Source organism: Acipenser ruthenus, chromosome 7, assembly GCF_902713425.1.
Source record: "Acipenser ruthenus chromosome 7, fAciRut3.2 maternal haplotype, whole genome shotgun sequence".
NCBI lineage: Eukaryota > Metazoa > Chordata > Actinopteri > Acipenseriformes > Acipenseridae > Acipenser > Acipenser ruthenus.
This window is the reverse complement of record NC_081195.1, coordinates 63,298,451-63,311,382: the sequence shown is the minus strand read 5'-3', so window position 1 is coordinate 63,311,382 and position 12,932 is coordinate 63,298,451. Positions and strand designations below refer to the sequence as shown.

General features: G+C 36.1%; 1 protein-coding gene across 3 annotated transcripts in view; it reads left to right on the top strand.

Annotated features, from left to right (window-relative positions):
- LOC117414889 (EF-hand calcium-binding domain-containing protein 4B-like) overlaps positions 1-9,797 on the top strand; it is a 52,343-nt gene extending 42,546 nt beyond the window's left edge. For all 3 annotated transcript variants that reach the window (XM_059027561.1, XM_034024730.3, XM_059027560.1), the window contains exons 14-18: positions 2,889-2,970; positions 3,737-3,851; positions 4,146-4,247; positions 7,478-7,554; positions 8,351-9,797. In XM_059027561.1, coding sequence (XP_058883544.1) covers positions 2,889-2,970; positions 3,737-3,851; positions 4,146-4,247; positions 7,478-7,554; positions 8,351-8,444 — 470 coding nt within the window. In that variant the 3' untranslated portion in view covers positions 8,445-9,797. The remainder of the gene's footprint in view (positions 1-2,888; positions 2,971-3,736; positions 3,852-4,145; positions 4,248-7,477; positions 7,555-8,350) is intronic.
- Positions 9,798-12,932: the final 3,135 nt, after the last annotated feature.

The following is a 12,932-nucleotide window of genomic DNA, read 5'->3' as shown; positions in this document are numbered from 1 at the left end:
TGTTTATCTTTTATAATTAGAATTCTCAAACTGATACAAACCCGCTTACATGACCACTTACAAGCTACTCTGTGTCAAAATTGTTTATCTATGGTTTGGAAACCTTATAGGATTGTGTTTTTCCTTTCTGAAAATGAATAGCAGTGATAGCGGTTTGGACGGAGAAGCTTCGAAAATGTGTCCTTTTGTGTGTTAAACTTTGCTTAGCTTTTATACTGATGAGTAATGCAAGACTGTAAAATCCACGTTGGTGTTAGTCAGTGTGGGCATGCTAAGTGCCATGCACAATGCCAGAGCTGTAGTTGATGCCTTACATCTCCAGCAAAGAAGAAATCCAGTCTTTTGTGTCTTCTTACAGTCAATAACCATTACCTTAGACATACAATGGTGTCAGACAGCAATACTCAAGGTACTAATGTACGGCTTTGATTCCCAAAATTATGAAAACATTTTTGTGGTTCCCCGTGAGAACAGAATTCCATAGAACTGTATTTAAGACGATTCGTTATTATTGTTATTATTATTATTTGTTTATTTAGCAGACGACTTACAGAGACTAGGGTGTGTGAACTATGCATCAGCTGCAGAGTCACTTACAACTACGTCTCACCCGAAAGACAGAGCACAAGGAGGTTAAGTGACTTGCTCAGGGTCACATAATGAGTCAGTGGCTGAGGTGGGATTTGAACCGGGGACCTCCTGGTTACAAGCCCTTTTCTTTAACCACTGGACCACACAGCCTCCTCATACGTTATTCAATTGTTTGTGCAGGAACAGTCACAGACCTTTTTAGAATACCACAATATAATGGAACTGATATAAATTGGTGTGTGTTTTTCAGGTTTTATTGATTTGAAATTAGTATGCGTCTTTCTTACTTATTAACTTTAGTTTTTGGGGGCCTGGTTCCCATGCCCTGACAAGTCACTTTTTGGCTTCCCACTCTAGTCATGTGCATCCTGTGTTATAATGCAGTACAGCAATGTTATTGTATGGTGGGGCAGGATGCATGATCCTGTTGACAGAATTCCAGAGCTGCTTGTCACATGTGTCTTCCAGACCAGATATTGAATACATTTAAAGATGCAGTTGCTATGGTCTTCAATTCTTTTCGCTATCCTTTTTTTTAGATTAAGAGGTAAAACTTAAGTCAAATAGACAAGTGTTTCGACTGATACGGTACCTCAGTATGACTTTTAAGTAGGAATTATTAAGTGTGTTTTAGTAGATGTAGTACCATTTACACTGATGCCTAATCTTTGTTTTTCTTTTTTTTATATGTTTTCTTAACTTTGAAAACAGAACCCCTTCACTCCATGTTGCTCTGCTTGCATTGGAATCTATTTTATACAGTATTGTATGCAGTATCTTGATGTTTTAAAGTTCTGGATGGACAGAGTGGAATGGGCATTAGAAGTGTGTGTAGCTCCCTCATGTGGGCACCAATATATTGCATTGCCCTTGTTCACTGTAAGTGCTATGTGTATTAGTTATACAGCTGTACTTGCACAAGCAAAACCTTTTCCCTACCTTGCATTTTTTGTTATTTTTTTAATATGTTTTTATAACTCCATGTGGCAAAGTGGTTTGCAGTGCACAGGTGTAGAGGTGATGCAGTGCTCAAGACAATGACAAACAACAAAGTACTGGTGAAATGATGGTTTAATTGTAATCCAGAGTCTGATGACAACAGTAAATAATAATGTAGGACTGGTAATACACAACGATGTGTAATGCACAGTTAAATAACACAGGGTTCAGTCCGAAAATAATAAACACAGTATTTAAACACACACAGAACACAAACACGTTCACAAGTCCAGAGTGAGTGCTGTAGTGCTCGTGGTGAAATATAATTTACTCGTGCACAGTGGTGAAGTGTTGTCTGGTATTTGTGCTGGCCTTTAGCGACAGCTCCAGATCGTGTTCGCCGTCTAATAAATAACAGAGTACAATTAGACTTGACAAAACAAACAAACACTAAACACTCACGGTTATTTTACTTTCGTCCTTCAGCGTTTCTCTTAACCATAAGCAAAAGGAATAGATCACCAAGGCACTATTTGTACCTTCAGTCACGCCCCCTTGGTTAGCGAGTGCAGCCGTTTCTTCTCCAATCCACGGCTGCCACATTGCTTTCCCTCTGGGGCGATGACTTAACCCTGGGAATGAATTGTCAGGCCATGCAGTCCAGGGCACTCTGTTCCCTTTATACTGCGCCTTACAGGTCGGGAGGGAGATTTATCACTGTCACACTCCATTATTCATTTTTCCACCTGTGCAGTATACACTATGCTAGACTTAAAAAACTTGAAGGTTTTGTTTTTAATCTGTTTATATAAAAGTAGATCTTGGTACTTTTGCATTGTTCCCAGGTTTGTTCAGGAGTCTGTTTGTTTAAAGCATCTGAATTGTATGATTTTGTTTTTTTTATGCAACTTGGTATGGGTCTTTCCTCCTTGAACAGATTCTTCTTATTGTTCACATTGAATCACATTGTATGTCATTTTTTTGTTTCATTCATCACATCCTTAGGACTTTTTAAAACGTATTAATTAAACGCAGTCATGTGGCCTCTACAGAGCTCACGCCTTCTCTCTATGTACAGCTGGTACACCAGAGTGTAACATTTAACTTATCCCCCTGAAACACTCGGTGGATGTAACAAATACACACATTTGCTACAGGAGATAACTATCAAACTGTGACATTATGTAATACCAAGTTGTAACTGTGGGTTTCTGGGAGTAGTTTCTCAAAGCTAACAAAAAGAGGCTTTAAAGCATCGCCGTGTGTTTGGTAAAGACTGGAGTTGTTAAATGAGTGAAGTGCGATTGATGGTTCAGATCTGGGGTTCACTGGCTTCAGCTGCTGTATCAATTACACAGGGATTGACTACAGCGTGAAAACAGTGACAGTGGACAACAGCCAGGTGGCGCTCCAGATGTGGGATACAGCAGGGCAAGAGAGGTAAGTGCTCAACGGAATTAATAACTGTCCTCAAATTTGAATACCTTTTCAATTGTAAGATATTCATGAAGCTTCAGGTTTCATTTTGATTTTTTTCAACTGTCCCCTAACTTCTTCTGATGTTTGAAATCGTTTTGAGTGGTTCTTATTACAAAGATGTCTTTTACAGGAGTCCAGGAGTTTCTGTTCAGTTCACTCTGCCTGCCATAGATACATGTGACTGGATCAGCCATAGTGTCGGCCAATCTGCCACTTTGACTCATTTTTCCTTTTGTTTTTCTGGCACTACACTACACTGCTCCTCGATGACGACAGGGTTATTAATAAAAAGGCATATTCAGCCTGTGTTTCATATGTCTAGGGCAGACAACTCGAACTAAAGAGCTTCTCCTGAACTCTTAGTCATAGTACATTAATACTATACATATCAAATAACAGAAAATCACAATTCTGGGTAATTGCAATAAGAACCCATTAGGACAAAAATTTAATCTGAAGCGACTTACTCTTAATTACTATAAAGAAACTTATAGAAATAAAATGAAACCTACATTTCATGTAGACATTAACAAAGACCGCTCTTCAAATCATTTGGCTAGTTTGATTTCAGTAGGTTTCATTTTAATATTACTGAAGTACAATTTTGTAAGTGATATTCAGTGATTCAAAGTGCAGTAAAAAAAAAAAAAAAAAATGTTCAGTAATACTTTAATGGCATGTGCTGCTGTCATTGTAGCCCTTGCTAACCTGAATTCCTTGTTTGCAGGTATCGCAGCATAACAAAACAGTTTTTCCGGAAGGCAGATGGGGTCATTGTAATGTACGACATCACATCCGAGCTCACCTTCATATCAGTACGACAGTGGCTCACGAGCGTCCAGGTAAGATTCAATACCAATTAAAAAAAAAAAAAAGTGACCATATTATTATAATTTGCCTTTACAACATTTAACCATAAAAAAGGATAATAATAAAAACAAATAAAAATAATAACAAACTCTAGTAATAGCAAAAGTAGAGCGGTCACTGTCCGTATATCTTACATTTGTAAAGCAGATTGTTCAAAGTACTGTGCTTTATTATGTCCCTGTTGTCATGCTTGTCAATGCTGTACAGCACTGTAAGAGCAACACTAATGGGCTGCATTACTGTTTAACCCCTTGTTATTTTTACAGGAGGGAGCAGGAGATGATATTCCCATCATGCTGGTAGGAAACAAAACAGACAAGGAGAGTGAGCGAGAAGTTCAGTTTAAATCAGGGCAGCGGTTAGCTAAGGTGTGTGTTTATGGTTTTATTATTGGTATTAATATGGTATTATTTGGTTTTATTATTGCATTCTTGGAAATACCTTGAACGAAGGTTTCTGACGCTCTGTCATTGTAAGAGAATCCCCCAGGATTCTGTTCTTATGTGTAATCTCTGGAAAATGCTCCAAAGTGAGGGTTATCCAAGTGGGATATAGGGTGATCAACACAACTCCTAAGTAACATAAATACTGTTTAAGGAGATGGGTTAACTTGACACATAAAACTCCAGCTCTCTGCCTTCCATTTAGGGTAGGAAACGAAACAGACTCTTTGGTTAGTGCCTACATCACAGATGCAGAATCTATGTTTCAGTGTTTATGGTTATGGATGTACTACCATTTAAGCCACATCCTTGACCTTTAATATCTCAAGATGCTATGCAATCGCACTCATTTCATGATTAATAGATGTAGTACATATTTGTTCATGTTTATTTGCAGTATTTAATATTTTACCCACAAAACGGTTCAGTTCAGATAGTTGAGGAAACAACCAATAATGAGATAGCAAGTAATGATTATCAAAAACAGTATGTTTATCTTGCCTCCCAAATATATTTCTGATAATTTAAATAATGTAGTTCATTAGTATTGTGGGGGGAAGTACCACTCACTGCTAGGCTACTGGTTATAGGTTTGATAATCACGCTTAATGGTTTTTATTCCTTCTCACCATAAAAAAAAAGAAAAGCATCCGTTCCTAATGTTCAGACCCTCTTGAATCGTTGAAAAGGTCATGAGTTGTTTTGTTTTTCAACTTGTGCATCTATTCCCATGGTCACCAGTTTGAGATCACTTTTTTCAACTTGTGCATCTATTCCCATGGTCACCAGTTTGAGATCACGTTTTTCAACTTGTTCATATATTCCCATGGTTACCAGTTTGAGATCACTTTTTTCAACTTGTTCATATATTCCCATGGTTACCAGTTCGAGATCACTTTTTTCAACTTGTTCATATATTCCCATGGTTACCAGTTTGAGATCACTTAAAAGGAAACTCACCACCTAGGACTAATCTGTGTCTGCTTCCTTCTCGAATCTTCAAAAATGCAAATATCCATAAATATAAAAAAAGAAACTGTAAATGGCACTAATATTTTGAGATGTTCTAGATGGGAAGGAGGGGGTGTGTCTGGTTCTTGGAAGCTATTTAGGAAACCAAGCTTCTGCAAGAAAGACAGTCATGACAGGCAATTAGCTTCAATGAATATACAAATACTTCTTGAATATAAACAAGTCGTGTCTCTTCATTCTATTTTTGTATTCAGATGAGGCTTTAGTAAAGTATGCTAATTCACAATCAGACTCAATGAGGTTTATTCATTTGCTCTAAATAAATGGAGGACTAATAACCACAGTGGAAATCATTCAAAGTAGGGGACTTTGTGAAAACCTACATCTATAACAGGGTGTCTCTTTTGTGTATATTTGTCTTTTGAAGGTATAATCTCAAGTTTGATTCTATTTTACTATTTAAACAGGGGTGGTATTTGAATCTGCTGCTGTTTGGAATAGTTGAATAGACCCAATGTGTTTAGTAGTGCTGGTGTACTTTGGGCATATTTATGCAGAACCTTGATCAGGTGGCTTAACTAGCAGATAGCCTGGATATTTAGACCACATTTTGGACAATGGACTTCCTTAAGTACCCTGAGCAGTCCAGGTGCGTATTCTAACCAATTCTTCTTCTTCTTCTTCTTCTTCTTCTTCTTCTTCTTCTTCTTCTTCTTCTTCTTCTTCTTCTTCTTCTTCTTCTTCTTCTTCTTCTTCTTCTTCTTCTTCTTCTTCTTCTTCTTCTTCTTCTTCTTCTTCTTCTTCTTCTTCTTCTTCTATCTGTTGATTAACTTAGTTACCAGAGCAATTACATTGTTAAATATTTCAGAGGTTGTCTGTCTCATGTGCCCTGGAAAATAATACATGTTGAAAGGAAATATTTAGTTCCTGGTTTAAACAGTAAACTGGACTGCTGTGGGTACACTGAGGACCAGGAATGAAAACCTCAGCTGTATTGCATCATACCAAAATTCAGAATTGTTCATAGCATACAGTTTAAACTAATAAGTGCTTATATTCTGAATGCTGAACCAGCCGTCTGTATCCATCCTTTTAAAGATCATTAATATTGAAAGCCATGTTTCAGTATTCGCTTAATTTTACATGGTATCCACTGTTTCCATTTAATACAGTGGTAACTATCTGGCACCACCTAGTGGACATTTTTTACACTGTTTTTATACTGGTGATGATTTATTTATTTATTTATTTATTTTTCTTCACAAATGTGAAATTAATCAGAAAATGTGAAGGCTTCCAGATGCTTTGTGTAACGACCTCTCCTTGAGCAAAAAAGTGCAGTCCTATATTTATCAAAGCAAGGTTTTCATTCTGTGGAATTGGAAACAAGTACATGTATACCCATAATATGATATTCACAAATATTATTATGTGTTTATTTAGCAGATGCCTTTTTCCAAGGCGACTTACAGAGACTAGGGTGTGTGAACTATGCATCAGCTGCAGAGTCACTTACAATTACATCTCACCCGAAAGACGGAGCACAAGGAGGTTAAGTGACTTGCTCAGGGTCAAACAATGAGTCAGTGGCTGAGGTGGGATTTGAACCGGGGACCTCCTGGTTACAAACCCTTTTCTTTAACCACTGGACCACACAACCTCCGATATTGATATTGATCATCAATCATCGCTGAACCATAAAAACAATGTAATTCATGCCATGCTGCGTCTATGCATCACTGCCAGAGCATGACATACACGGTCTGATTTAATATTTAATACTGACTCGTTATCTCTGATCTTATACTACATTATTCCTGTTCTGTTGAAGTCTCAGTAAGGCTCATATCAAATTGCAATGGTTAGGAAACGACACTTAAATGAAAGTATACTGTACAGATTGGAAAATAATGATTGTAGCATTACTTGAAGTACTTGGTAATCACTGTCAGTTATATGGTATTCATTGTATAGTGATTATAAATAACATGGATGACTGTGTTCAGAACGTGGTGTAATTGCATGGTCACTGCTGCTGCATGCTACTGTATGAGCGTAAGACCAGGATTGACATTTGTATATCCGATTGTATTGCTGAATTGTCATACAACCCTTAAGTACTATAACAGTAAAAAAAGAAATGATGTTTTTTTTTTGTTGTTGTTTTTTCTTTTTTCCTGTAGGACTTGGATTTGATTTTCTATGAGTGTAGTGCATTTTCAGGTCAGAGTGTAAAAGTGTCCATGCTTCACTTGGCACGGTGAGTAAACAGTCCTGTTTTTTTAGTGGTGCAAAGTCCCATTTTATTATAATGGAGCTGTGAGGTGTAGCTTGAAAAGAGAGACCAAACACCCTGCATCTCTATGTTGTTGAGCTATACCCTGTGTGCTGGAATTTAAGTAAGAACACCAACAGTGTTTTGAAGAGTGGGAAACAAAAAGATATATATTTATGGGGGTTTTTTTGCACTTTAAAAACAGTCCTTTCATGTCACTAAAAACTTAAGGATTGTTATAACTATAGAACATAAAAAAAAAAAATGTAAGCAGGTCACAGGGAGAGTAATGTTGTTGTGAGCATTCTGCCTCTGTATACTGTGTCTTTTCTTGATCTTGTAAAAAGAAGGTCTAATGGCCATATTAAGAAGGCATTTACCATTGCAGTAAGCTTGCCCATTTTTTTGTAAATTGCTAATGCTACAGGACTAGTGATAAACAACCAGGTGCTTGTAGGAGCCATTTAATAACCCTTCTCTGTTGTTCAGTTGAAGATTTTAATTTTATAAAAATCTGAATGTAAACTGGTGTTAACTTTTAAGCATGGTGGTAAATTACTTTGTGAATATATGCCTGAGCGCCTGTACATGTGTAAAATAGACTGCCACTAATAAAAGTTTGATTGCTCAGATATGTTTGAAAAGATAAGTTCTCTTTCTTTTTCATGAAAAGTTCCCTGTCTCAAAATCGCTATTTGAAACTGCTCCTAATTGACTCTGTGCCTGTACTTTTATAAGCATGTTCATTCTGATGGCAAAACATTCATTTTTGCTTTACCAGAATTTTAAAGGAGCGAGAGGATAAAGAAAAGGAGAAGACGATCCAGCTGGTAGATGATAGTTCAAAAAAGAAATCGTGCTGTGCGCGACAGTAGTCACGTTATTTGGAACTGACTTTTCTTTCCAAAGCAACTTTATGAACTGTGCCAAGGGTCTCTGAATCCTTGTTGGATGTTTCACTCCCATCAGTCATGTTGAGCAATCAATGGAAACTACAGTACATACTGTGCTTCATGGCACACAGTCACTTCTCACTTTCAAAACTGTCACTGCTCACAGAAAAACGTTTTGCTCTTGTTTAGGTACCATTGTGAAGTGACTTAGCTAGATGGAGTGAGATGGAGAAAGGGCAATAGGATTCCTTCAGGATGGTTATAATGTCAATGGGCCCTTTTCTGGAAAATGCAAAGGCAAATTGTATCAAGTGTAACAGTATAAAACTAGCAAGAATCAACATGCATTGAAATGTGCTTAATCACACTCCTGTTAATGCCAACCTCTGCTTACTATCACCACATTGACATGCCCCAGACACAATATAATATAATATAATATAATATAATATAATATAATATAATATAATATAATATAATATAATATAATATAATAAGAGTCAATGAGGACAAGCTCCAGATAATATCAATTTGTTCATTATCATCTTCCAGTTAATATCACACACATTTAACAAACATACAAACTGATTTCCTTCCCACTTGATATCACTTTGGGGAAAGAAAACACAGGTTTAGATGTAAGTAAGTTGCAATACAGTATTGAAATGTTCCTGGTATAAAGTATGGTAGCACAATGTGTCTGTTTACAGCTTTCCCTTGTGTTTCATTATTAGAGAGTGTTTCACAATATAACTGTACAATATGTTGAAATTAATTGTATTGCTGTTTTTAGTTCATACAGGAATGTTTATTGTCAACACTTATTTTGCCAATAATTTTCTTTTGCCTTTGCTTCAAAATAGGGCTCAGTATATTACTTTAATTTGCTGCTATGTAAAAAAAAACATACCTAACCAATTTGTAAGGATCTGCCTAGTGATGCTGTGAGTCCATTTGAAAATGGTGCATTATGGGTGTTTTTCTGATTTAGATGCTTTCACGGAGACAAACTGTGCCCATTAAGCAGCAACACACTATTATGTAGTGTCTGATGTCATAACCTGGCATGTTTAATTGCTCTGCGGTGACAGCAGTGAAACAAACGTTTATACTGACTAGCTTTATAACCGGCCTATATATAAACCGGCGTCAAACCAGGTGCATGAATGTATCTAAAAATGTTTTATTTATAAATGTTTTGAAGTGTATTACATAATAATGAAGTTAATGATATCTTTAAAAATATATTTAAAAATAATATATATTTTACTACTGCCTTATTGAAGAAGCTGTTGTGAAGTATTATACATATAGAGTTTATATTTGAAGTTTCAAATGGTGTTTTGTTTAATATATATATATATATATATATATATATATATATATATATATATATATATAAAATCAACAACATTAAGTTGACTGTTTTTGCTTCTTTTAATGTTTTTCTATGTATCTCTTCAAATTTAGTGATAAATTGCACAACATATATTTCTCCTCCTTTTTTTATATAAAAGAAGCAGATTCACAACATTATTCAACAGAACTATGATGCAGGAATATGCCATTGGTTTGTACTGTATTGTCCTATTTAAAGGGTCTCTTTGCTCTTCATTGAAGTTCAACATGACATTTCACATCCATGTTTCAGGTAATATGGAAACTACATCAAATTTCTGTAACATCCGATAAACAGACATGCAGTGCCAACAGTGTGTTAATAATGGAGATTGAATTCTGTACTGCTAACATGTTTTTAACACGTTGTTTCAAAACAGTATTAACACTACTGTTATTACTTGATATATGGTTTTAAACAGGAATAATGAATATACAACTTTAGTATCCATGTCAAGAGAATCTTCAACATTCTTTTTTTTAAATGTTTTATGTAGGAATCTACCGCAATACATAGTGTACGCTGTATGAAAAAACCTCTGAGTCTCCTTACAGTTATGAATAGATGAAGAGTTTTTTGCAGGCCATGTGTTTTTAATGAAAGGAGATCACTGTGGGGAAAAAATGAAGACAGACAGCAAATAATATTGTTTTCTGTTGGCATTAAGCAGTAGATTATTGTGATAAATGTAATAGAGAAGCAACAGGAAACTTTACCAGCAAAGTAGTCAGATTGGAATCTGATATTCAGTGCCACAGCATTGGTGCCAACACACAGGACTGATTCACATCCTCACCAGAAAAACTGTACCACTGGCACCTGCAATTATTGCAAATAACCAGTTCACTACTTTACTTTCTTAAGTTGTATTGAATTTGTGAAGCTTTTCTTCAGTCTTCAGAGTCTCTGCCAGATAACTTTATATGTAACAATAGCAAAACACTTCAGCACTTGATAGCTGATGGACAATACATCCTACATATGTTTTGAGACATATGTAGGATAAATACAACAGCGAGATGAACACTTGAAGGATTTGTATAAAGCAGTAAACCAGAAAAGTTGTTTGTCTCTGTGTTTCACCTATGGAGCTTGAGTAATTTGTATCAATCAGACACTGCTATCATTTCTGTTGCTCTCTGTTGCAGCACTCCGCAAGAAATGGGGAGCAATTGTATGCAGTATGCTGTACCACACTAATGGTGTAGTCACGTTACTGTACATTTGATATTTGAATTTGTAAATATTAAGCCCTCAGATTATATGCTTTATATTGTGATAACAAGTAGTAATAAATGGTTTAAATCAAGTGTGTATTGTGCTTGAATATTTTGTTTACAGAATTGTGTAACTGACAGTGTATCTTAACTGTTCAGGGTCAGAAGCATGCTGAAATGTCGGGTGGTGTCATACGGTAAATAACTTGGGTCCAATGGGTTAGGTTCTGAACTGGCTTTTAGCCCCCCTGTATAAATTAGTCTGCATGAATAAACCTCTGCAGAATGCAACACTGTTGATAGTCGTGTGTGCAGTTTTGTAAAATGATGATGGCAGCTCATGGTCAAAGAGCTTCAGAGAAGCCCATTAGGGAACTGAAGGGTTTGAATGCTTTACACTGCAAGACACGCATTGTTGTGTTGCTTGTTCTGACTACCTGACCCCTTTTTAAGCACATCTCAGCTGTCCTAGGAAACCAGAAACGATCATATTTAAAGATCAATGGGAACTTACCAAAGAAAAGCAGATATTTGGTGATATCCAGGCTACATAATCCTCATCACCACTGTCTTCAGACGCAACACATTCTTCAGACCCAGTATCCTCCCCAACGTCATATGGCTATATGTATGACCATAAGTATTTGTGAGTGCACACATTTGTGTTAGGCAAACAAACTTGTAGTCTTCATTTCATCAATAAATGAGGATATAACGGCAGGTCACAATATACATAGCTGCATTAGAAAACTTTAACTTGGTAAATTAAATATACTTAAGTCTGTTTTGATTATATAAAGTCTGCCATTTTTCAAATATTTCTGTTGTGTTCATTAACAACAGTGAAGGTTGATTGTACCCACACAATATCTGGGCTGAGCTAGTATGGAACTGGTCAAACTTTACAATAACCTCTGCATATCAAATCCATAGCAATTTCAGAGTAATAAACTGGTAATATAATGGTATACCAACCTTTTCTGTATATGTATGAAGTTACTACAGTATAACCACAGTAACGTGTGTAATTACAGTTTTGGTTTTAATTGTAATAATCCAATCAATATGACAGGATATGGATCAAGTATAATGCACAATTGTAACTTACCCTTCCACACTGAGGTCCTGTGCCTTTCAAAATAACATTTAGTTTGTCATTTTTTTCAGTTATGAACCATTTTAATCTTTCAAGGTAATAAAAAAAGGTCTTTCATATACAGTATTATAATGAATCTCACTCTTCAATTAAGTGTCGGAATGAATTTGACCTGCTGGATACAAAGACACACTATCTTAACACATTGATCTATCCTATAACAGTAAACAGAATGCAGGTTAGATAAATCATCATTGCCACAATGGACCAGTATATGTCAAGTTCCACCACAGTCACAATAATCAAACAGCGCTCAATCTAAAACACACTAATGCTTATTAAAATCATATCTTTAAAGGAGTGATCATCAGCGTTTTAAAATCATTTTCTTTATGAGTAAAATGTTCTTTCTGTTCTTAGCTTGTTTAGTCAAGCATTTTCATTCACTTCATTGTTATACTTTAGAATTCAAATTTCCTGTTGATTCCTGGTACCTATGCCCTATGCTGTAGGTCAGTTTTACTCCAGTGGTCTAGCAGCATGCAGACCATGTGACCAACTTCAGAAAAAATGATCCTGTACCAGGAAGAATCAGTGTATTTTATGCCTCTCCAGCTCAGTAAAGCAATACTGAGTTGTGGTAAATACCGCACTTTCTGCCTCTGATATAACTTTTCATTAACAGGCTCCGACATGAGTCCGAGGTAGAAAGTACGTATCACAACTCAGCATTGCTTTACTGAGCTGGAGAGGCTCAG